This window comes from Heptranchias perlo, chromosome 4 (assembly GCF_035084215.1).
Source record: "Heptranchias perlo isolate sHepPer1 chromosome 4, sHepPer1.hap1, whole genome shotgun sequence".
NCBI classification, from domain to species: Eukaryota; Metazoa; Chordata; class Chondrichthyes; order Hexanchiformes; family Hexanchidae; genus Heptranchias; species Heptranchias perlo.
This window is the reverse complement of record NC_090328.1, coordinates 82,595,606-82,621,710: the sequence shown is the minus strand read 5'-3', so window position 1 is coordinate 82,621,710 and position 26,105 is coordinate 82,595,606. Positions and strand designations below refer to the sequence as shown.

General features: G+C 40.3%; 1 protein-coding gene across 2 annotated transcripts in view; it reads left to right on the top strand.

Annotated features, from left to right (window-relative positions):
• Positions 1–26,105, top strand: part of ror2 (receptor tyrosine kinase-like orphan receptor 2) — a 346,535-nt gene that overhangs the window by 183,149 nt on the left and 137,281 nt on the right. For both annotated transcript variants that reach the window (XM_067983246.1, XM_067983245.1), the window contains exon 2: positions 7,768–7,845. In XM_067983246.1, the coding sequence (XP_067839347.1) occupies positions 7,768–7,845 (78 nt within the window). The remainder of the gene's footprint in view (positions 1–7,767; positions 7,846–26,105) is intronic.

Below are 26,105 nucleotides of genomic sequence, written 5' to 3'. Positions count from 1 at the left end.
GTCGTAGGGACAGGGTCTAAAGTTATCAGTTCAAGAGGGATTTAATTCAGTTATCCAATTGAGCAGATAAGTGGTAAATTAAATTTGGTACTGACATTTAAAGTATTGCATAATGACCAAAAAAATGAGTAATGTAAGCATACAATGAATGGACTAGAATTTCAATGTTGAAACAATGTGGAGAAGCAATTACAGAAGCTAATAGAATGTTGATAGACATAGCTAGAGCAGTGGAATGAAGGCCCAGAGAGTTTACAATACACTGGTCAGACCTGAATTGAAGTACTGCATATAGTTTGATCACCATGCTTCATTGGACAGGTAGTAAAGTGGAGCAACAAGGATGATCTCGAGTGTGAAGAGGATGAGCGATGAGAAAGGATTAGAGAAGGTGAAGATGTGCAGTCTAGAGAAGGTATTGGTATGTAGAATATTAAATGGTATGGATGGATAAAGTGAACTCAGAACATTGCTTCAAGATAAGTCAGGCTAGAATGAATATTTAAATTAGTGGAAATAAAAAAGAATATTTACTTAATGCATTTGAAATGAGCAATCAGGCACGTTAGAGTTGAAGATGGGCATTCAAAATACAGTTGAATGCTGGGGTAGAAAAGTTGGATATTAGAGAATGACTTTTTCACATCTCTCAGATGTACATTCTTAAATTCTTATTGTAGCGTTCAAAGCTCCTGCACACTGTCTGAAATAAAAATACAAACATCTGTTTATTCCTTATTACGATATTAAATTTTAAAATGGATAAACATTCTATAGTGGGAATTGAGTGTGACTTGTTGGGATTGCTTATAAATTAGAGGTCTCAGTGACTCACTATTTATAATACAGTAAATCTAGTTAGCGAGATTATAATGCCAGTGTGTTAAGACAAGTAACTTGGATTCTAAGTTGCTAGCTTTATTGGTTTGATTCTGCTGAAAATTGTTTGCAAACATGTTACTTTTTATTACATAATAGTCATGTTTACAATTTCTGATGCTGTAACAATCCAACTGACATTCTTGTATACTTTTTTGTGTCTGAAACTTCCTATCTCTATTTAGATACTGCCATTATGAAGTTTATTCAGAAATGGCCAATAATTCATTTTCTCAAATTGGTTTTAAAAAAAAACACCAATCCATGTGCAAGATTTAAGGGAAAATGTTAATTTCATCTGGGGATATAGTTTTAGGAAGATAAATTATTTGGAATGCAGCCTATTTTAGACTGGTGTTTAAAGGTTTTGTATGTGTAAATTTTAATAAGTATTAAATAAAGTGTCAGCCTCTGCTCAGTGGTAGCGCTATGCCTCTGAGTCAGATGTTTGTAGGTTTAAGCCCAACTCGAGACTTGAGCACATAATCTAGTCTGATGCTTCAGTGCATTACTGAGGGAGCACTACACTCCACTGTCATTTTTCAGATGAGACATTAAACTGAGGTGCTCATCTGCGAGTTCAAGTGGCCGTAAAAGATCCCATGACAATATTTGAAGATGAGCAGGGGGTTTCTAATGTCTTGGTCAACATTTATCACTCAACCAACATCGCCATTTATCTGGTGGTTTATTTAGTTGCAGTTTGTGGGATCTTGCTGTGTGCAAATGGGCCTCCACGTTTCCCTGCATTACAACAGTGACTACACTTCAAAAGTACACCATTGGCTGTGAAGCACTTTGGGATGTTTTGAGGACGTGAAAGAAGCTATATAAATGCAAGTTCCATATAAATGCAGCTTGTAAATTACCTAATTGATAGTAACCAATTAGGTGAAACTAAGGGAAACTTTGGAGTGCAAGTTGCAGCCAGACTTATGAAGCTTCATCATAGCACATAGTTCGGGTATGGTAGCTTAGTGGTTATGTTACTGGCCTAAATCCGGAGAACGTGGCAGTTTGAGAATTTGATTTCTGTTTAGAAGTGACCATGAAGCTGTTGAATTGTCATAAAAAACCTAACTAGTTCACTAATGACCTTTAGGGAAGGAAATCTACCTTCCTTACCTGGTCTGACCTGTATGTGACTCCTGTCCCACACAAACGTGGTTGACTTTCAACTGCCCTCTGAACTGACTTAGACAGCCACTCCATTGTATCAAACTGCTATCAACGATTCGAGAAGAAGGCCCGCCACCACTTTCTCAGGGCAACTAGGGATGGACAATAAATGCCGGCCTTGCCAGCTATATCCACATCCCGAGAATGAATTAAAAAATATATGTACGCTTTAGGCTTATAATGGGAGGGGAGGAGAAGGGGGTGGGGTGGGGGGGGGGGGAAGTACTACACATTGCATTACCTTTATTATGTGCATGTTTCAATAAACAAGTTGAATTTCTAAAATTGTAGGTCAGCCTTTTTTGTTAAAGAAGAGGGACCCTGGTAAATCAGTACTAGATTAGAATGTACACTACCTGGACTTGTTTTTCTTTTCCTTTAGTGCATTTTTGTATTTTACAGCTCATTTTATATTGTACAGCTCAGCTTTGTGTTTGGATGAATGACATTGGACCACCTTTCAGTTAATTATGATAAAAATGTAAAATCTATACTAGTGTCTCTGAACATATTGTTATGATTGGTCCCTGCCAACCATATAACTGACAAAACCAAATATACCCAAGTATAACATTCCACAACAAAAATAGAAGGCCAACATTATAACTCTACAATAAAAACTAAACATTTAATTAAGTTTAAGATAACCCAAGCTATTAAAATTTGTAACTGAAAGTTTAAATAAGTAAGTTGAAGTAACTGTGTAAATATTTTAAAATCCACAAATTTTAACTAATATTGAAGACCTGTGTTTTGGGAGAAATGTAGGAGTCAATTTAGGACCAAATCAGCTCTAAGATCTTGAGGCTTTCTTAATTCCAAAAACAACAAAAAATATTCATGAGCAATGCCACAGGGCATCAAATACTTCTGTTTTTTTTTTAAAAAGTCAAAATTTCTATTACGTCACACAATCTAGACAATATCTATGTCTTACATTAAAAGTCTTGTCAATAGCATGCATTTACTGCAAGCATGAGTCAGGCCCCCTTCCCAGTGCTCCCGGATCTGAAGACCACCTCTAATATTGCAACCCATATTGCTATAAAACAGCATATCGTTCCATTCACAGTGAGCAATTGCATGGCAGATCTGTTAGTAATATGTTAAAAGTCTTGTGGAAGCATGTTCTTTCCTGTAAGTGTCGCATTTAACACTTTTTGCCATGTTGATTTCTGCCTCATAACTAAACATACAAAAACACACCTTCAATTAAGAACTTCCACTTCCAAGATAGGTGGCACAGTGTTCCACAGCACCAGCCACCTGAGAGCTACTGAAAAGCAGCATCCACTCTCCTCTTCTCCTACCTTCAGATGCCTTTCCCACTTTGCCACCTAAGCTTCCTTACCACCTCTGCCACCAGGCTGCTGCCATCTCAACCAACCCCATTTCCATGCTAAAGAAAAGCCATGTTCCTGCTATGACTAGGAACCAGCCTTAAGTTGGTTAACTGGCATTTTTTAGTGTGGAAGTGGAATTCCCTTAAGCACTTTTACGTGCTAAACCGGGAAACCTCTATAATTTAAATGCCTTTCACCACTTTGGCTTCTCCTACGTGAGAAATAGTCACTTGGGCAAGAGGTCCTGGAGGACAGCCAGTACCTGTGGAATTGTAGCCCAGCATGTGATGATGCCTTCAGGAGAGGAGAAAGCTGGGAGGGGGTAAAAAAAAAACTTCCATCAGGTAAACAGTACAACAGAAGTAAGACTGAGAATAAGCATTAATACACCAGATTTAAACTTCCTCCTGTGCTGCATTTACACAGCACTCTTTGGTAACTCAAACTAGTTTGAGACGGCCTCCTGGAGTGGGGTGTCACAGCCCTTTAAATTTTATTGCGCTCCATTGTCTTTTGTTATTCTGCTACTATTATAGTGGTATGCACCCAAACCTCTGTGTGCGCACAAAAGTGGTCATATAAATGCAGCCCTAATGTGTTCCCTTTCACAGAAAGCTCAACATCAAAGGTATATTGGAGTTAATATTTGTTGCAGACAATGTACAGAACTGGGAGCAGTGGTTTATCATGATAAGCCATCCAATGAGCTGGTCTTGTATTTTTAAACCAGTGTGTTTATAGACAGCTGTCTGGCTAGTCAGCTTAACTGAATTATTGGGTCCAGTGTCATTTCCTGGTGAGTCAGTGATCACCATCATGCATCCCATATGAATATAGTTGTCTTTATTTTTGTTAAACTGCATATTTTCACTGGACTAATTTAGCAGTCACTTTGACAAATATAACTTCACTTTGTGGTCAGTGTTATATTACTCTTAAAACAAAAAATAGTTTGAAATATTTATTTTTGCTCCACTTTTCAGGTAGGCCTCAACTGCCTTTATTATGAAGACCAAAAACATTTTTTTCAATAAAGAGTCTGACTGACTGAAAAGGCTGAAAATATTGGTAACAAAGAGCAGAAACTAATTCCAAACCTGCCAGAATGCAATCTGACATTTCCATAGAGATCTAGAATTTAGCAATAAACAACTGCAATTTTTGTTGGGGAAAGGTGTTGGGTTGGAACAATTAGACTGAATGCAAGCAGCAGCCTAAAAAAAACAATGCAATAATGGAGTTCCTGATATTGGCCATGTCATCAGGGGAAGATACTGATTTGCTAGTTGGAGGGTGATTATCGCCTTCCTGCTGATGCTCACTCACAGGTAGTGCTAATCACTGCTTTCCTGGATCGGTATTAATTTTCCATACATCTGTCTGTGAAACTGCTAAGGACTTCTTTATATATTAACAGTGATATTTATATGATGGTGGTGTAGAAATTCTCTGATGACTCAATCAGTGAAGGCAGTGAGTAACTGCACCAAAGTTTTGATGAGGCTTTTGAAGGTGGAGAGAGGGAATAGTTAATTTGTACAAAACCTTAGTTATTCCAACGTTGGAGTGCTGTGTACAGTTTTGGGCACCTTTTTTGTTATAGCAAGGTTTTAAAAGCAATGCAAAAGTTGCATTGTATATTCACCAGGATGTTCATTGATGACTGGTTACAGTTATGAAGAGAGATTTGAGATTTTTTTTCTATTTTGTGCCTTGAAAAGGTTAAGGTGTAACGTAGTAGAAGTCTTCAAGGTTATGGAGCATTTTAATAGGCAAATTGTAGTAGATTGTTTCCACTGGAGTGAAATCAGGAAGCATTTTTTGACGCACAGGGTAGTGGATATCTGGAACACTCCTCCCAAAAGTCTGTGGATGCTGAGTCAATTGAAATTTTCAAGACCTGAGATCAATAGACTTTTATTAGGGGAATGTTAGAAATATTTATTTACATGATGGTGCATAGAATGGTATCACAGTAAAGGATTAGGTAGTAGACCAATGGGATAGGCTAAAAATAGATAATGAGGAGGTACTTAAAAGGATGGCAATACTCAAAGTGGAAAAGTCACCCAGTCCAGATGGGATGCATTCTAGGTTGCTGAGGGAAGTCAGGGTGGAAATTGTGAAGGCTCTGGCCACAATCTTCCAATCCTCCTTAGATATAGGAGTGGTGCCAGAGGATTGGAGGATTGCAAATGTTACACCTCTGTTCGAAAAAGGTGAGAGGGACAAACCCGGCAACTACTGGCCAGTCAGCCTAACGTCGGTGCTGGGGAAATCTTTGGAGACAATAATCCGGGACAAAACTAATTGGCACTTGGAAAAGTATGGGTTAATAAATGAAAGCCAGTATGGATTTGTTTGACTGACTTGATTGAGTTCTTTGATTAAGTAACGGAAAGGGTTGATGAGGATGGTGTGGTTGATGTGTATATGGACTTTCAACAGCCGTTTGATGAAGTACCACATAATAGACTTCTTAGTAAAATTGAAGCCCATGGGATTGAAAGGGCAGTGGCTGTGTGGATATGAAATTGGCCAAGGAACAGAAAACATAGTCGTGGTGAACTGTTGTTTTTCAGACTGAAGGGAAGTGTGCAGTGGTGTCCCCCAGGGGTCGTGTTGGGACCTTTTTTTTTGATTTGATAGAGGCGTTCAAAATCATGAAGAGTTTTGATAGAGCAAAAGAACCAGAGGCAACATGAGGAAAGAATTTTTTATGCAGCGAGTTGTAATGATCTGGAATGCACTGACTGAAAGGATGGTGGAAGCAGCTTCAATAATAACTTTCAAAAGGGAATTGGATAAGTACTTGAAGGAGAAAAATTTGCAGGGCGATGGGGAAAGAACAGTGGACTGGGACTAATTGGATAACTCTTTCGAAGAGCCGACACAGGCACAACAGCCTCCTTCTGTGCTGTACCATTCTATGATTCTATGACTGTGGAATTCTCGGCTGCAGATTATTGTTGATGCAAAGTCCATAATTTCTTTTGAAGGGAAATTAGATAATTGCTTGAAAGTAGGACTATTAAATGGTATGGAGAGCAAGTGGGTGAATGGGATTAGACTAGGTAGTTCATGTAAAGATAAACAATTGCTCAGATTTGGTGAGCCAAATGGTCTGATTCTGTGTTGTTACATTTTATGTAAACGGTAAGGTAGTGAAGGATGACTGGTACTCGTGGAAGGGTAGCTGAACGCCTTTGCGTTAAGAAAGGAAAGGAAAAAATATAGTAGTGTGGAATGGTGATTTAGTGAATGTGTACAGTGGTGGTCTATCCTCTCAGTCACAGATCACTACGGACAGACGTAGAAATAGGACTGAAATGGAAGGATTTTTAACAACTTATGTGTACATATTTCTTTTGAAATAAGGAGGCTGCTTTGAACGTGCATCTGAATCGTGGATATTTGTATAGTAAGACTTTTATGTGAAGTAGGGAATGGGCTGTACGACTAATAAATCATATGCTTTGCACAATAAATTTCATGCAGCAGAAACCCTGCAGTTTGTAGTTATGTTTATAAATTGTTCAATATTACTGATAAACTACAGCTGTGGTTGAAAAGTACAGAGGAGATGTAGAACATATTGGAGAAAAGACACAAGTACTTTGCACAAGTAACCAAATACTGTTATTACAGCTTGGGGGAATCGTCATTCACTTCTTCACATTTATTGGCCACCCTTGTTCATTGCACTGTTTCACCCAGGCTGCTTTCTGCAGATTGTTGCTGTGTGGTTAATCCAAATATTTCTCATACTTGTCTAAGCTAAAGTTAATTTTGAAAAAGTTCAGCTGTTGGCATCTTTTCCGAAGTGCAGATATAAATGCCATAATTATTGCCATATTTTGGAACTAAAGGTAAATTACATGCTAGTAAATTATTGTGCGATTAAGGATTCAAGAATATGTTTTTCTGATTTGTCTGTATTTTTTATTTTGTACATTCAAGTCATTTTTAGTACCACCGTCACCGGAGGAAAGAACTACATTGGTCAATGTTTTATTTCCTGTGTTTTTGTACATTTGAATGACAGCGTTCTGTATAAATTATTTGCACATTCGTTCTCCCTAATTGGTGCGGTTACCATATCTCATCCAAATTCCTGTTGTTCATGTATGAGCCTTGACAGTGAATAGTGACAATTGGGCATCACATCCAAGCTTAATCGTGTTCTCACCCAGCATCCACACATGGGTGCTTCCAATAAGGGTGATTGGATTGTGATCAGGGTTGGATGTGATGCCCCCATTATCAATATTCACCGAGTTTGCTGAGCCATTGGGGAACTCTGCGCATTGATCATTATAGTACAATTCTGGTAGATTTTTTTTATGATCAATAATTTTACTTCTAGATGAAACTCACCGGTCTGATCCACTTGGCTCCATTGGACCTAGAGGAGAACAGCACAGACTTTTGCCTACAGCTAAAGGTAAGAGGTTTTTTTTCTTATTACAAAGTTAGAAAATGAGAAATTAGCTAGTTTCCTGTGCGGTGGAATAGTATGAGTGTAGGTTCTCCATACAGTGCATCCCAAATTGAGGGGAGGAAACTTGGAAATTCAGTGTAGCCTTGGGTGTTTTACGCACAAACTACTGGCTGGCTGTACAAACATTTTTCTAATAAATAAAAGTAATTCACATTGCATGTGCTCCTTTTGTTCAAATGGTCAAGAAAAGAAACACCTTGCAATTACTTAGCATGTTTCACTTCTTCAGGATATCCTGAAATGCTTTACAGCAATTAAATTACTTTTAAAGTGAAATCCTATCTGTACCATTGGACTTCCTCTTGTCACACTTCTTGCGTCAGCTTTTTATTATGATTTCCTATGTCCATGTTTAATAGGCAAAATTCATATGCAAAGTTGTCATGCAGCCGTAAATAATTACACAGTTTGGACAATGAACTTTTTTTTATGTCTTTAATAATAAATCTGAATTGTTTATTTCTTTGGATTTTCATGCGCCCCCTGATGTTTTAGTGTGCTAGTAAGACTTCTGCCTCTCCTATACACCTGGCTCTGCCTACCGTTGCTGTCCAGTTCTACATCCTGTTCACTGCCACCACTGGTCCCATCTGCCGGTCGGTCTCTTGGTCACCATTGCTGTCCTCCATCCCCACCCCCGATTGACCCCTTGGCCTTGAGTGTTCTTCCAATCAGATCTTGGGCAGCTCTGCCAACTATCCCTCCTCCACCCACCCCCCAGCTGGATGGCTGTCACGTCCTTCAAGGTGTGAAGCATTATCAGCCTCCTCCTATCCATTCTCCCGTGCCTTACTAACTGTTATGGCCCTCCGCTCAACTGCCTGCTGAACAGCCCATTCTCTCCTGCAATTGCCACCCATGCCACTGCATGAGTTCTGGCTTTTGCAATAAAGCTGAAGTTTGTGAACCCAAACCAAGCACAGCTCAATTTTTATTAGGCACATTCTTCCACTCCCACCACTGATAGGAGGGTCTAATTATAGTATGGCATTGGCAGTTTCCATTATATATAAAGACACATCAATTTATAATGGAAATGTTAAAATAAGGACAATATGTATGACTTTAAAATGCATGCTGAATTATGTTTGCAAACACTGGTCCAATTATCACCCGCCCTCTAGCTCCACTTCACCAGAGGATTGCACTTGCCCTTGACTCCCCATGTGCAATGCCATGGGAAATCAAATTCAGATTAGCGTGGACTTAGAACAAAAGTTTGAATTTCACTCTTGACTATTCCAAACTAAGTTCCTTCTAAATGAGAAGTTAAACACATGAATGCTACATCCAAATCCATATTTCCCAATAATATACTTGCGACAAAAATTTAGAGAGCACCTATTGTCATTTATTGGACCATTAAAAGATGTACAGATTATTTTGCATAAAAATTAATGGTTTTCTACTCTTCATACTGAACAGTGTACTAATAATATTGATATAAACAATGAGTTGATGTCCCCTCATTTATTTTACCCTCCTTTTCTCCCCTCCTCCTCCACTTTCTTTCTCTCCTCCTCTCATCACTCCGTCCTTCTTCCACTCCTTTCCCCACCACTGACCAGAGGTGTAATTACAGTTTGATAGTTTTCATACAGTTTCCATTATAAATGAGGACATAGGAATTTATAATAGAAATGTTAAAACAAGAGCAGAATGTGTGACTTCAAAATGAGTACTGAACTATGACTGCACTCCCTGCTCTAATATACCCACCTTCTAACCTTACTTCACCTGAGTGCTTTAAAATGCAAACTGAATTATGTCTGCACAGGCTGGTCCAATTATCCAGCCTCCAACCCCACTTCAATGGAGGACTGCACTTGGCCTTGACTTCCCACATGCAATACCATGGGAGATCGACTATATTCTTTTAAAAACTGAGGGACCGAAAACCCATAGGCCTTTGATCCCAGAGTAAATGTCGAGATCTGCCTGCCGGTGATCCCACCAAAGTCTGAGGAGTCAAAGGAGGTCACTTAATTCAAATAAAGGTGTCGGGCGCCTACACCACTAGGTCACAGAAATGTACCCATCTGCCGCCTTTATACAAATCTTAGGGGACTCGGGCTTTCACCTAGACCTGGATTCCCAGGTCGGCCCCATATTCATTATTCAGCGGGTTGGTACGCTTGGCCTCACTTGGCATATTAGCCTGTCTATGCTCCGCCAAGCCAAAGATAAGGGAGCTCCCAGCCTGGAAGTCTCCATCTCCAGCCTCATCCTTTCTTTCATCACTGACCTCATTTGAAGAAGGCAAAGTGTGCTGGAAGGGCTATGGATTTGTTTTGAGTTGTGTTTCCTTTAACACACACATATTTAATTTTAAAGCAAAATAATAACACAAATGCTTTTCTGTAGGACATTTTATTTATACTACAAGTTCACATATAAAGGAAGTGTATTAGAATCATAGAATGTCACAGCACAGAAGACCATTCTGCCCATCAAGCTATCCAATTATTCCAATTCCCCTGCTCTTTCCCCAATAGGCCTGCAATTTTTTCCTTCTCAGGTATATATCCAATTCCTGTTTTTGAAAGTTACTATTGGATTTGCTTCCACCATATGTTAATTTCCTATTTTTATCTTAACATTTATTTTTACATCTAGTTCCTTGATGAACCTCATCTATATGGTTAATGTATTGAAAAACCTCTTCATGGAGATGAAGAATTTGTTGAGGACAGACCATGCCAGCCCAAATAAGAATAAATTATGTCTATCAACCACAGCACTGGGATGACATTTTAGTTATGTGGGTCAATATAAAAAAAAAATCTAAAATTCTGAACGTGGTAACTCAATTAAATTTAAATGTATTATCAGTATTTGGGCTTTTCCTCATAACTTTTAAATGTTACATACTTTACCAGCCTCAGTGTACCCTGAATGGTTTCAAATCATCAGGCAATGCATATATAATGAATACATTTTCTGCTGCTCCTCATTTTTCAGTATCGTTCTATTCTATTTTCTTTGTGTCCGCTCCCTCTCACATTGCATTGAGTCTCTTGAATTGCCTGAAGTGAGCAGACTTGGTTAAATGGGCCTGGGTTTTGCAGATCAAATTTCTTTTTGGACCTCTTCAGTGTACATTTTTGGAGGATGGATTTCATTTAATTATATGGCAATGGCCAGGACCACAGGCTGTTGTTCAGTTGGATTTTAAACCCAGCCACGTGGCACTAAAGATTAAATAACATCTTTACATTCCACCATCTGCCATTGAAAAGGCACCAGGCATTATCTTCCTGCGTGTGATGGTATAACCTTTTTTTATTTACTAATCAACATAATTACTGAAATCACATTGAACCATAATCATCATTTGTGTGGAACACCTTTTATGATAGGAAATGATGCACTGTTCATTTTCAAATGTTAGTTGGTTTCGTATCATGACTATGCAGTTTTAAGAGAATTGAAGGCTGATTGTATTTTTCCTGGGGGCCAGGGCTGGGTAACTGGAGAAGTACTTGAGAGATGATCCAGAGGTTATGGAGCCTGTGCAAAATGAATTGAATGTTCATTGGGAAGAATTTGAAATGGTCAAAAAATAATAAGTGACACTGCCTAGATGAAGTCTAAATAAAAATTCTGTTTCTCATCACCTCCTGGATACCTGAGAGTTTTGTCTTTTCTTTCTAAATGGGGTGTCAGCCATTCACAATTGAGGTTGTTGAGATCTAACATTCCAGTAAGGTTTGAGAATGCCAAATGATTCTCAGTTTATTTTTCTTTCTTCCTCTCTCCGTTTCCTGCTGATCTACAGAAAATACCGCCTTGTGCTGGGATATAGTTCCACAAGCACCAGCTTTCTTCAAGTAACACAACCAAGCGGCCATTCTTTATTTTTGAGCCCAGATGGGTTGTTCAACTGGGAACACGGGACGGGGCCAGTCACAGGCAAGCCTGATTCTGTTGCCCCACCGTGGATCAGAACTCTCACCAAGGATTGAATGTGGAATGTTTCCAGTTAGTGTGGAATGCTCCGAGTTGTTGTGGCTCAGTACTTGAAAATTTTATGTATTTACTCAGTTATCAAATCAGTTTTCAGCTTTTACGTAGAATAGAAGTTATAGCATAGAAGAAGGCCATTTGGCCCATCGAGCCCGTGCCGGCTCTTTGTAAGAGCAACCCAGATAGTCCCATTCCCCCGCTGTTTCCCCATAGCCCTGCAAATTTTTTCCCTTTAAGTATTTGTCCAATTCCTTTTTGAAAGCTACGATAGAATCTGTTTCCACCATCCTTTCAGGCAGCGCATTCTAGATCATAACCATTCACTGCATGTAAAAGTTTTTTCTTACTTCGCGTTTGGTTCTTTTGCCAATCGCCGTAAATCTGTGTCCACTGGTTCTCGAACCTTCCGTCAATGGGAACAGTTTCTCTTTATTGACTTTATCTAAACCCCTCATGATTTTGAGCACTTCTATCAAATCTCCTCTCAACCTGCTCTGCTCTAAGAAAAACATCCCCAGCTTCTCCAGTCTATCCACATAACTGAAGTCCCTCATCCCTGGAATCATTCCAGTCAATCTTTTCTGCACCCTCTCTAAGGCCTTCATATCCTTCCTGAAGTGCGGTGCCCAGAATTGGACACAATACTGCAGTTGTGGCCGAATCAGTGTTTTATAAAGGTTCAACTTAACTTCCATGCTTTTGTACTCTCTGCCTCTATTTATAAAGCCCAGGATCTCGTATGCTTTTTTGACCTGTCCGACCACCTTCAAAGATTTGTGCACATATATCCCCAGATCTCTCTGTTCCTGCACCCCCTTTATAACTGTACCATTTAGTTTACATTGCCTCTCCTCATTCTTCCTGCCAAAATGTAAAACTTCGCACTTCTGTGTTAAATTTCATCTCTCATGTGTCAGCCTATTCCACCAGCTTGTCTATGTCCTCTTGAAGTCCATTACTATCCTCACTGTTTATGACACTTCCAAGTTTTGTGTCATCTGCAAAATTTGAAATTGTGCCCTGTACACCCAAGTCCAAGTCATTAATATATAATCAAAAAAAGCAGTGGTACGGACCCCTGGGGAACACCATTGTATACCTTCCTCCAGCCTGAAAAACAACTGTTCACCACTACTCTCTGTTTCCTGTCACTTAGCCAATTTCATATCCATGTTGCTACTGCCCTTTTAATCCATAAACTTCAGTTTTTCTGACAAGCCTATTATGCAGCACTTTATCAAACACCTTTTGAAAGTCCATGTACACATCATCAACCGCATTGTCCTCGTCAATCCTCTCTGTTACCTCATCAAAAAATTCAGTCAAGTTAGTTAAACAGGATTTGCCTTCAACAAATCTGTGCTGGCTTTCCTTTATTAATCCATACTTATCCAAGTGACTCCTAATTTTGTCCCGGATTATCGTTTCTAAAAGCTTCCCCACCACCGAAGTTAAACTGACTGGCCTGTAGTTACCAGGTTTATCCTTACACCCCTTTTTGAACAAGGGTGCAACATTTGCAATTCTCCAGTCCTCTGGCACTTACCCCCATATCTAAGGAGGATTGGAAGGTTATGACCAACACCTGTAATTTCCACCCTTACTTCCCTCAGCAACCTAGGATGCATCCCATCTGGACTGGATGATTTATCTACTTTAAGTACAGCCAGCCTTTTTAGTACCTCCCCTTTATCAATTTTCACCCCATCCAGTATCTCAACTACTCCTCTTTTACTGTGAATTTAGCAGCATCTTCTTCCTTGGTAAAGGCAGATGCAAAGTACTCATTTAGTACCTCAGCCATGCCCTCTGCCTCCATGCATAGATCTCCTTTTTGGTCCCTAATTGGACCCACCCCTTCTCTTACTACCCATTTACTATTAAATGTCGATAGAAGACTTTTGGATTCCCTTTTTTGTTGGCCACCAGTCTATTCTCTTTGCCCCTCTTATTTCCTTTTTCACTTCCCCTCTGTACTTTTTATACTCAGCCTGGTTCTCACTTGTATTATCAACCTGACATCTGTCATATGCCCTATTTTTCTGCTTCATCTTATTCTGTATCTCTTTCGTCATCCAAGGAGCTCTGGCTTTGGCTGCCCTACCTTTCCCCCTCATGGGAATGTACTAGACTGTACCCGAACCATCTCCTAAAGGCCGCCCATTGTTCGATTACAGATTTGCCTGCCAATCTTTGATATCAATTTACCTGGGCCAGATCTGTTCTCAACCCACTGAAATTGGCCTTCCTCCAATTAAGTATTTTTACTCTATATTGCTCCTTGTCCTTTTCCATTTCTAATCTAAACCTTATGACACTATGATCACTGTTCCCGAAATGTTCCCTCACTGACAGTTGCTCCATTTGACCCACCTCATTCCCCAGAACCAGATCCAGCAATGCTTCCTTCCTTGTTGGACCGGAAAAATACTGATCAAGAAAGTTCTCCTGAACGCACTTCAGAAATTCCTCCCCCTTTTTGCCCTTTACAGTATTACTATCCCAGTCTATATTAGGATAGATGAAGTCGCCCATTATCACTGCTCTATAATTCTTGCACCTCTCTGTAATTTCCCTGCAAATTTGCTCCTCTATATCCTTCCCACCAGTTGGTGGCCTATAGAATACACCCAATAGTGTAATGGTAACACTATTGTTTCTCAACTCTAACCAAATAGATTCTGTCCTCTGAGATATCTTTGCTTCTATACTCAATCCTTTGAGTACAGGAGCAAGGATGTCTTACTGTAGATATACAGGGCCTTGGTGAGACCACACCTGGAGTATTGTGTGCAGTTTTGGTCTCCTTACCTAAGAAAGGATATACTTGCCATAGAGGGAGTGCAGTAAAGGGTAAACAGACTGATTCCTGGGATGGCAGGACTGTTGAATGAGGATAGATTGGGTCGACTCTGCCTGTATTCACTCAAGTTTAGAATAAGAAGGGATCTTGTTGAAATATATAAAATTCTGACAGGGCTAGACAGACTGGATGCAGGGAGGATGTTTCCCCTGGCTGGGGGATCCAGAACGAGGGGCCGCAGTCTCAGGATACAGGGTAGGACATTCAGGACTGAGATGAGGAGAAATTTCTTCACTCAGAGGGTGGTGAAGCGGAATTCTCTAGGAACAGGAGTAGGCCATTCAGCCCCTTGTGCCATTTGATAAGATCATGGCTGATCTGTGATCTAACTCCATATACCTGCCATTGGCCCATATCCCTTAATACCTTTGGTTGCCAAAAAGCTATCTATCTCAGATTTAAATTTAGCAATTGAGCTAGCATCAATTGCCATTTGCGGAAGAGAGTTCCAAACTTCTACAACCCTTTGTGTGCAGAAATGTTTTCTAATCTCGCTCCTGAAACGTCTGGCTCTAATTTTTAGACTGTGCCCCCGACTCCTAAAATCCCCAACCAGCGGAAATAGTTTCTCTCTATCCACCCTATCTGTTCCCCTTAATATCTTATAAACTTCGATCAGATCATCCCTTAACCTTCGAAACTCTAGAGAATACAACCCCAATTTGTGTAATCTCTCCTCGTAACATAACCCTTGAAGTCCGGGTATCATTCGAGTAAACCTATGCTGCATTCCCTCCAAGGCCAATATGTCCTTCCGAAGGTGCGGTGCCCAGAACTGCTCACAGTACTCCAGGTGCGGTCTAACCAGGGTTTTGTATAGCTGCAGCATAACTTCTGCCCCCTTGTACTCTAGTCCTCTAGATATAAAGGCCAGCATTCCATTTGCCTTCTTGATTATTTTCTGCACCTGTTCATGACACTTCAGTGATCTATGTACCTGAACCCCTAAGTCCCTTTGGACATCCACTGTTTTTAACTTTTTACCATTTAGAAAGTACCCTGTTCTATCCTTTTTTGATCCAAAGTGGATGACCTCACATTTGTCTACATTGAATTCCATTTGCCACAGTTTTGCCCATTCACCTAATCTATCAATATCGCTTTGTAATTTTATGTTTTCATCTACACTGCTTACAATCCCACCAATCTTTGTGTCATCGGCAAACTTAGATATGAGACTTTCTATGCCTTCATCTAAGTCGTTAATAAATATTGTGAATAATTGAGGCCCCAAGACAGATCCCTGCGGGACTCCACTATTCACATCCTGCCAATGTGAGTACCTATCTATTATCCCTACTCTGTCGCCTTTCGCTCAGCCAACTTCCTAACCAAGTCCGTACTTTTCCCTCGATTCCATGGGCTTCTATCTTAGCTAACAGTCTCTTATGTGGGACCTTATCAAATGCCTTCTGGAAGTCCATATAAATAACATCCATTGACGTTCCCCTGTCCACTACTTTAGTCACCTCTTCAAAAAATTCAATCAGGTTTGTCAGGCACGACCTACCTTTCACAAATCCATGCTGGCTCTCTCTGATTAACTGAAAATTCTCGAGGTGTTCAGTCACCCTATCCTTAATTATAGACTCCAGCAATTTCCCCACAACAGATGTTAGGCTAACTGGTCTATAATTCCCCGGTTTCCCCCTCTCTCCTTTCTTAAAAAGCGGAGTGACGTGCAATTTTCCAATCTAGAGGGACAGTTCCTGAATCTAGAGAACCACAGAAGGCTGTGGAGGCCAAGTCACTGAATATATTTAAGAAGGAGCTAGATAGATTTCCAGATATAAAAGGCATCAAGGGGTATGGGGAGAGAGCGGGAACATGGTGTTGAGATAGAGGATCAGCCATGATCATGTTGAATGGCGGAGCAGGCTCGAAGGGCCGAATGGCCTACTCCTGCTCCTATTTTCTATGTTTCTATGTCCTTTACCCCACAAGGACATCCTCTCCAGCACTGTAATATTCTCCTTAATCAATACTGCCAACCGCCCCCCCCTTCTTTCCTTCCCTATCTTTACTGAAAATCATCTATCCGGGAATATTTAGTACCTAATCCTGCCCTTTTTTGAGCCAGGTATCTGTTATCGTCACTACATCATATTCCCATGTGGCTATTTGCGCTTGTAGTTTAAGCCTTTTGGCATAGTTAAAACTGTTTTTTACAATTTACATGTGTAAGCAATTTAATTTTGGTGTACGTGAAGCATACAATCCAGAAATTGCTCAATCATTTCTGCGTAATTTCGAGATGATTCGGGCTGGGCGGGAGTCAGAACATGAAGCTGCTTCTGCCTGCTCCACTTACCTTATTGTTGTACTCTGGGGTGTCCCAAGGCTACCCCAGAAATTCCATCAGAAATACCCATGATGCCCATTAGGACCTGTGTCTGCTCTGGGCCGAGTAAGGGCCCCAGCACAGAAGAATCAAATGGTGATGGGTCCCAGAGGAATTAATAACTTTTGCATTGTGGCCTCTCTGCTCCCTGAGAGGAGAGGGAATTTAAAAAAAACGTTTTTCTTTGGCCTGACCTGGGCCTCTGCCTCCTTCTGTCAGAGGAGCCCCCTACCACTCCGAGATTGCACTGTCTCGATGGGTCGGTGCCTCTGCTGTGTTGCTATAGGCATGGGTACCTACTCCTATTAAAATAAACCCATACCTAGTATTTGGGACGGGGTTGTTGGAGGTCAGAGTGTCATGCGGATGTTCCAACCTGCTGCACGTATGGCAGTGCTATGGGATTTTTACCCCTACGTGTTTAGGTGATGGAGAATTAGATGTGCAGATTATATAGAATATTTGACACATTCCTTATCTTTCCCTTATTTCAAGAACATTCCTTCTTAATGCATCTGTTGAATGCTTAAGGTTACAATATCAGCAAATGTCCAATACTGTAAATTATGCAGGAGCTCAGTTATGCTCCACTGTTTGTTGCGTCTGGGTTTGCATTGCTGTGTGTTCTGGGTACGTGTGAATCGACGTGCTTAAATTTTATGTCCTTTTTTGGTTAAAAAGTATTCCAAGAATGGTTTGCAATTATATCTCCCCTTTGACTAACTGGTAAGGCTGTAAAATTTTTGTCTGCAGGCATAACCACAAACTAGCAGCGTATAGTTTCAGCTTCATTGAAACAACGCAGGAAACAGAAGAGATTGCATAAAAAACTTTGCCACTTCTAAAATAAATCATTTTCTCAACTCTGTTACAAAATTTTGACAATTTAGTCAGGAAGTAGACAGATAAATATGTTAGGTTTTTGATTAAAGGTTGTTAAGAGTTTCATATAGTACACTGGAGGAACGGACAGATGATCCAGTGGGGGAGTATTAGTTTGATTTACATGATGAATCATTGCATGGATTATAGAACTGAGGGTAAGAAAAGCTCGATTGCTGAAAATATTTTTGCTGAACAATAGTCCTGCTGTGTGAAAAATTAGTTCCATATGTGACATTTCTCCACCATGTTTGCATGTCTCTGTCACCATTTGTAGAATTTTTTTTGTTGATGGGTACAAATGAAATGACCAAATGTTTAATGCTAGTGTTATGAGAACAAGTCCCAATTTATGATGGCAACATTGATCAATGTGCCTCAGTTTATACTGACAATGTGTGCTCAGCTCTCCAGCCCTCCCCCTGAAATTTGCAGTAGCACCATGCATGTGTAGGTGCATATGTGCTGTACTATGCATCTGTGCAGGTCTGAATGTGTTTACCAGTGCTCCAAGCTTCAGAGGTTGAAGCACTATTGTGCAAAGCTAATGCAGTTACTCGCATATTATCTGCTAACCTCAGGAACCAGAGTCCTGCCTGTACACAAGTGTAAACAGTGATATTGATGTAATGGAGGGTCATAGTTTCTCTGCCTGTTCACAGAATCATTGAAACAATATTGCATTACCATTAAGTTGCTATTGGAAGCAACCAAGTTAGAAGCAATTGCAGGGATGTGATGTGAAAATCCATATAGTCGCGAAGTCAGAAGAGTTCTACATTCCTTGTTAATGCTGATTATAAGGATTGCTGCATGTTCTCATTCTGATGTAATAAATCTCACTGCAAGAAAGCAGCTTTTTGAGGTAGGTCATTGATGTGTCTGTAGTAATGCCATCAGTATTATTGCAGTATCCTCTGGTAGAGTGCACTTAGCTTTTAAGAGAGGACAAAATGGTGAAAAAAATTAGAGGGCAGTCTAGTAAATGATACCAATTTTGTTTTATATTCTGGAAATATTTTGAATTTTCCATCCATAATTAATTGAGTTCTGAAATGCTCCTTTCAATTGTACTGTAACATTTTTGTTAGACTATTATCTAAATCGATTTTCAGAATCTTTGATGAATGGATGTTATATTTCTAAAAGAAAGTTGTCTCACCACAAAATTGCTCCAGTTGACCTTTTAACATTTAAAAACAATGGCCTAATGCTTCCTGTCTGGCTTTTCAGCTTTGTACCCAAGTATTCACTGATTAACTGACAGGGGTTTCAATTCCATGAGAACACTATGATCAGATTTTGCAGTGAGAATGTCATGCTTCATAATCACTGGATGACAGATAGGACTGTTCTTGTAAGCAATAGCTTTGGTTGTATTCTGATTTGTGTTGATCATTTAAGCTCTGTTTGCCAAAATAATATTTTGCGATAGCTGATTAAATATCTGTGAAAATGAGGAGGAAGATTTATGAAATTGATTTGCTCAGGGATGAGGAACCAATAGAGATCAGAAGGATTGGGGTGAGAGGTGAGTTGGATTGTATGTGGGATAGCATGTGAGCAGCAGATTCCTGGCTGAGTTGGAGTTTTTCTAGTGTGGAACTTGGGAGCTTGGTGACTAAGGTTTTGGAAAAGGTGAGCTGTTATTTTGGATGTGCCAAAAATGTGGATGATTCCAAATTATTTCACTTCAATCTTGAAAGGTAAAATTTGGCACAAATTATGAATTTGTTTTCTCATTAAATTTGTTTCATTTAGTTTATACAGAGGAGCATATATTCATTTTGACGTGATTAGCAATCATCTGCATTATGATCTATTGTTATAATTTCATCTGCGCATACAAAGAAACCTATCCATCTGTCTAATCCCCTTTCTTTCTTCCCACCCAAACACCCAATGCAGACAATATTCCCTCTGGGCTATAAATTGCCCTTCAGTTCCCAAATATAAAGCTTGATCATCTGATCAAATGGGCTCCATATTACCGTAAAGGCTTGTATTCCCACTTTTGCACTGTGTTTTCCTGATAGTTTTATAATGAGAATGCAATATTCCTTCAATGCCAAAGAAAGGAAGGCTGGCCCAGTGATTGCTACAACTTGGGTGTTGCTGGGCCAAGTTTCATAACCTGTAGCAATTTAGATACACTTTTAATCAAACTGAAACGGAACCATTTGCAAAACTAATGTAGGCTGACCATTATTTCCATATCAAGAACATTCATCAAGTAATGTTGGATTCTTTTTCAGAAGGTTGCAATCTTGTGGTAATCTCACAATATGGAGGTGATTTTCAATTGCCATCTGTCCCATTTACGTTGGAAAATGGGGCGGTCGGCAGTTGAAATTTCTTAAGTCGCCAGCCCATTGACTGCGCGAGGCCTGCCTGATGCAATTTTCAAAGGAGCCTGCAAATGGGCAGCTCGCGCTCCTGCCCGAAGCAGGCAGATGCTTACTTAACTAGGGTCCTCCCCTAGTTGTACGACCCCATTTGCAACTTTCACTACCAATCAGCAGAGTGTGCGCCATGCCCGTTACACCCATTGGCACTGGACCTTGAGCAGCCGAACCAGCAGTCCTTAAAGGGACCTCCTGAAGGCTACTCACAAAACGGGCACTAAATTTTTCTGTCTATATTTGTGGGGCTCAGAGGAGCTGCTGGTTGCTTATTGAAGAGCATCTTCCATCATTAAAACTATACATCATTTCAAAATTCAGTGTTCTTTCAAATTAGCCTCACCTGTGATTATAAAGAGACAATCCTAGGACATTTTTCTGTTTTGAGAAAAAAAAGTTAAACCATTTTGAGACCCCCGAATAGTTACTTGCCAGGCAAAGCGTACATCTTAAAGCTCCCTCTGCACTGCACAAACCCTCCTCACCACCCCCCCAAAAGGATACACTTTACATTATCTTATGCTTCCCATGCCAACTATCTGAGTAAAATTTGGCAAATTAGTGCTGATTGTACTTAATTTTATGCCGTAGGACATAATGACCAAGGGAAATTGCTAGTGATATAATTGAGATCACCACGCTGTTCCACGGTGATTGAAAAAGGATCTCAGTAAACTTGGTCTTGACCACCTTCAATGTTGACCATGGCTGTTTCCTGGAAATCTGTTTCATTATAGCTTTTCTGGTAAAGATCTCCTTAGATACCTACCTAAAATGTAATTGAGTAGATAAGCCCTGAGGGAATGTTGAATCAATTGGCTGATGGCACAAACTGAGGTTTCACAATCTGGTTAAGAATTGGGGTGAGCAATGCTTTGTACACAATGCCACCCTTCTTCAATGGTACTCTGAAAGCCATGGAGAATAATTTCAGCATGTTTTTCTTCTGTTATCCTCCTGTGGATTGGGATCTCTGATTCCAACATATTGTCCTTGGTAATCCTCATAAAACTAATATATTTCGGTTGCATTCAGATCTAAACAAATTGGAAGCAAACTGCACATTTTAACTGCTGCCTGGACGGAAGGAGAGAAATGTATTGAATCATCTATTTCCATGCTCAAGATTTGAATTTTTGCCTCATCACACCTTCTTTGCTAGGACTTTATCTCCTTTATCGCCTCCCTCCCTTGTGGAAAATGAGCCTATTTAAATGAGGTGAGCATTTTGTTTTGGCTCTTCCTCACAGCCTGGAATCACACATCTGTCTGCCAGTTGCTTGAATTGTATTGCTAGATCCTTAACTTTTTTTATGCATGCATGATATTCACTGATAAAGCTTTGAAAGAATCCCATGCTCTCAACAAACCCAAATATCTTATCCAAATATAGTTGGATTTTATCATTTATGAATTTTAGTTAGGATCTGCAAGTCGAGGAATTCGATCTTTATTGCAATGTGCATTTCGCAAATTCTGACTTGGCTGTTAAGCCCAGAGAGCTAATCAAAGCATACATCTGACTTCGAGAGAAAAGAAACGTGGAGAATATATTGCGTGCTGTTGCAAAAATATTAATCTCTATTGATTATAGCTAAAAGCTTCAATGTCAAATCAGCCCAACTCCTGCTCCCCTGTTCTCTCAGCAGTTACCTTAATGGGGCTATTGTGCCTCTGGAAGATCCAATCTTAAGGATTATTGGAACTATAATCAAATCATGATGGATGATGTGTTTAGGATTGTCTTGTGAATAACAGTTCACTCTGTACCTGGGTACAGTGTTTAAAGTGGAATTTGTAATTTGTATTCATCCACAGCCCTGCTTGACCTTTTGACCCAGCCATCTAGCCTTTGTTCTGCCTTCTTTCTGGTACCTGCACATCTATCACTATCCCAAGATCTGTGCTACCCTTGATCTCCATCTCCATATCCCCCTCAGCCATAAATTTCTCAACTCCTGTCTCCCATGCAACTTTTGGCCGATGTATCTCTCCACATTTTCCAACATTTCCTATAACCACATCTCATTTGACTCTTTCCTCATCTTATTTCCCCCATGCTCTCCCTCCCACAATTTCCCTATGTCATATTGCTTCAAAATATCTCCCTCTTTTTTTCTCTCTCTCTCTTCTCCTTTGAATACCAAAAGAAAAGAACTCCATAATGCTCTTAAAATATATAAAATACTGAAAAAACGGCAGGACAGTCAGCATCTGTAATGAGAGAAGATACCAGTTAACATTTTGGAAAAGATCCAGCTCTTTATATATGTGGAGAGATCTGCTATGTACTTCCAGTATATTTGCTGTTTTGTGTCTCTGTCTAGATTTCTTCTTGACTCTCCCTCTGTAATAGTCTCTCTGTACCCACCATGTGCAACAATCTCTCTCTCTCTCTCTCTCTCGTCCAGAAGCCTGTGTTTTCAATTATTTTAAGCTCATGTTCAACAGAGCAAATTGAGATGATTGCATTCATTTGAATAATATTTTGTGTGATCTCCGTCCACTTCTCAGTAAAAGCATTTCCTCCTCAGTACCAGATCAGGAACCTTTGTTACTGTACTTGTCCTCCTCAAGAGGAATTGTCAATTTTGTTGATTTGCTTATTAAGCGAATTTTCAATCTAAAATTAAAGCCAATTAACAATCTATCCGGATGTATCTGGGTTTTTCAAAAGTAAATTGAAATAGATTGGATGCAGTCAAATTTAAAAGAACTGATTCCGTGTATGCAGTTTGTATTTGAGAGCTTTAAACATTGCCTACATGTTAATTACTGACCATTTCAGACCTTTCACCTTCAGGTTACTTTCTGACCTTTCTGGCGCCTGTGAACAATATCACTATAGTACAAGGCCAGACAGCGACTTTGTACTGCAAAGTTGCAGACAACCCACTACCAAACATAAAATGGCTGAAAAATGATGCACCGGTTTTTCAAGAGGCAAGACGGATTACAATAAGGAAAACAGAATACGGTTCTCGACTGCGAATTCAAGATCTGGATACAACTGACACAGGCTACTACCAGTGTGTCGCATCTAATGGCAATAAAACCATCACGGCTACTGGGGTGCTATATGTGAAACTTGGTAATTAATAGATATATATTAAAAAGTTGCATACATACACACAGTAGAACCTTGACTACCTGACATAATATGAATCATCCCTCCCCCGTGGACAATGTAAATTAGTGAATAAATAGAGTTCACAGATTACACGCTAATTACTCCTCTCATTCTTCCTCCCACACACCTTAATCCTCTACAGCAGTACATCCTCTGTTGCTCTGCTATTACCAGCAAGATCAGCTGGTGCAGGAACAACTGATTTATCAGACCACCTGCTGACTCAAAGCTCTTCCACCTACCCACTCGTGAAACTAGCGACCGGACTAGTCACAGACCTAGGACCAAGAACTGAAAATGATTCCCTGATGCAAACCATAGCAGCCCTAACCCTCCAACCACTCAATTCTGCAGTTTTGAGAGCTGCATTGCAGAAGAAGCAGGCAGGATCACTGGACACGAGTGAATTCTGCCTTTAGTGCTCCCTTCTCTAGCTGGGATGGCCATGGTTAGACCAGCATGTTGACCGGCACTCTTAATCTGTGGTGAGGCCAGTGGTTAGAGCCATAGGCAAATAGTTTTATCATCTTTTGAGCTGGTTAATCAGCTATTCTGGCAGGATTAGAACAGTGGAAAAATAAATGTTGGCAGCCCTGATTCCTGGTCTCAAGACAATTCTTGCAGATAACTCGGGTTCCTCTGTTGTCAGAAGCCAAGTTTTGTTGTGCTTTGAGTACCCATGTGTATTAACTTACAATATACTTTATTATATTAGATGGACTGAGAATGTACCACATCCTTCTTCATTCAGCATCCTCCACACAGTAAAGCCCAGTTTGATTGCTCGTGGGGAAGCTACGTGTTATTCACATACCTAAAAATGTCATCAATAGGTTGCAGATAGGAAGGGCCACATGTGGTCATCTAATCATATAAAGCCCTGGCACTTGCATCTTAGTGCCCGTTTACTGCTCTTTGTATCAGACCTGCTGTTGCCAAATTAGGACAATGTTTTAAACCTATTCACAAGAGTAGGTTACATTATACAGGCCTTAAGAGTATCAATATGTTATGTTTCCAAAACAGGACAGTTTTCTTTTTTCTTTTTCAGATTCTTGGCCAGTGCCAATTCGTCAATGAATTTGAAAATAATATCCGCAAACCAAGCTGTCTTTATTGCATTAAGTATTTGAGAAACAAAAAATAATAATTATCTGCATTAGGAAAGAAACTATTGTCGTCTTGTCATCCGATAAACTATCAGCCGTCCTACGTCCTGTAAACTCTATAAGGACAAGAATTTATCTGGTTGCTTTGTGTGATGACGTGGTGATCACTTTTGTAAAGTTTTCATCCATTTGTTAATCTTACAGGATGTGTTTACAGTTTCACTAGAAATACCAAACTAAATCTTCATGAAAGCATTTAGGTTGTTGCGACACATGGGCCGGGAATTTCCTCAGTTGCTCCTGCTCTGCCACTGTAACTTTGCCAAAAGTACGGTGGAAACTCCAGCTGCATAGTTTTCTCATATCATTCAGAACAAAATGATAAGAACAGTAAGCCTAAGAAATCCATCCATATCTAGATAATTGTAAACAATTTTACAACACCAAGTTATAGTCCAGCAATTTTATTTTAAATTCACAAGCTTTCGGAGGCTTCCTCCTTCCTCAGGTAAATGTTCAGGAGCTCCTCGAAGCCTACGCATTTATACATATAGAACAATACATGGTGTTTACAGAATGCCCCTGCAACTGCCCGTTGCCAAGGCAATCACCGTGTTCAGACAGAGAGGTGTCACCTGCAGAACCCCCGAATACACATTCAACAAAAAAACAAACAGGAAAAAAAACAGAGAGAGGCAGAAACATCCGGAAGGCAGAGAAAGCCAGCAAATGACCCATTATATTAAAAACAGATAACATTTGTTCGCTGGTGGGGTAACGTGCAGCGTGACATGAACCCAAGATCCCGGTTGAGGCCGTCCTCATGGGTGCGGAACTTGGCTATCAATTTCTGCTCGACGATTTTGCGTTGTCGTGTGTCTCGAAGGCCGCCTTGGAGTACGCTTACCCAAAGGTCGGTGGATGAATGTCCATGACTGCTGAAGTGTTCCCCGACTGGGAGGGAACCCTCCTGTTTGGCGATTGTTGCGCGGTGTCCGTTCATCCGTTGTCGCAGCGTCTGCATGGTCTCGCCAATGTACCATGCTCTGGGGCATCCTTTCCTGCAACGTATGAGGTAGACAACGTTGGCCGAGTCACAGGAGTATGAACCATGCACCTGGTGGGTGGTGTCCTCTCGTGTGATGGTGGTATCTGTGTCGATGATCTGGCATGTCTTGCAGAGGTTACCGTGGCAGGGTTGTGTGGTGTCGTGGACGCTGTTCTCTTGAAAGCTAGGTAATTTGCTGCGAACGATGGTCTGTTTGAGGTTGGGTGGCTGTTTAAAGGCGAGTCGTGGAGGTGTGGGGATGGCCATAGCGAGGTGTTTGTCCTCATTGATGACATGTTGAAGGCTGCGGAGAACATGGCGTAGTTTCTCCGCTCCGGGGAAGTACTGGACGACAAAGGGTACTCTGTTGGTTGCGTCCCGTGTTAGTCTCCTGAGGAGGTCTATGCGATTTTTCGCTGTGGCCCGTCGGAACTGTCGATCGATGAGTCGAGCGTCATATCC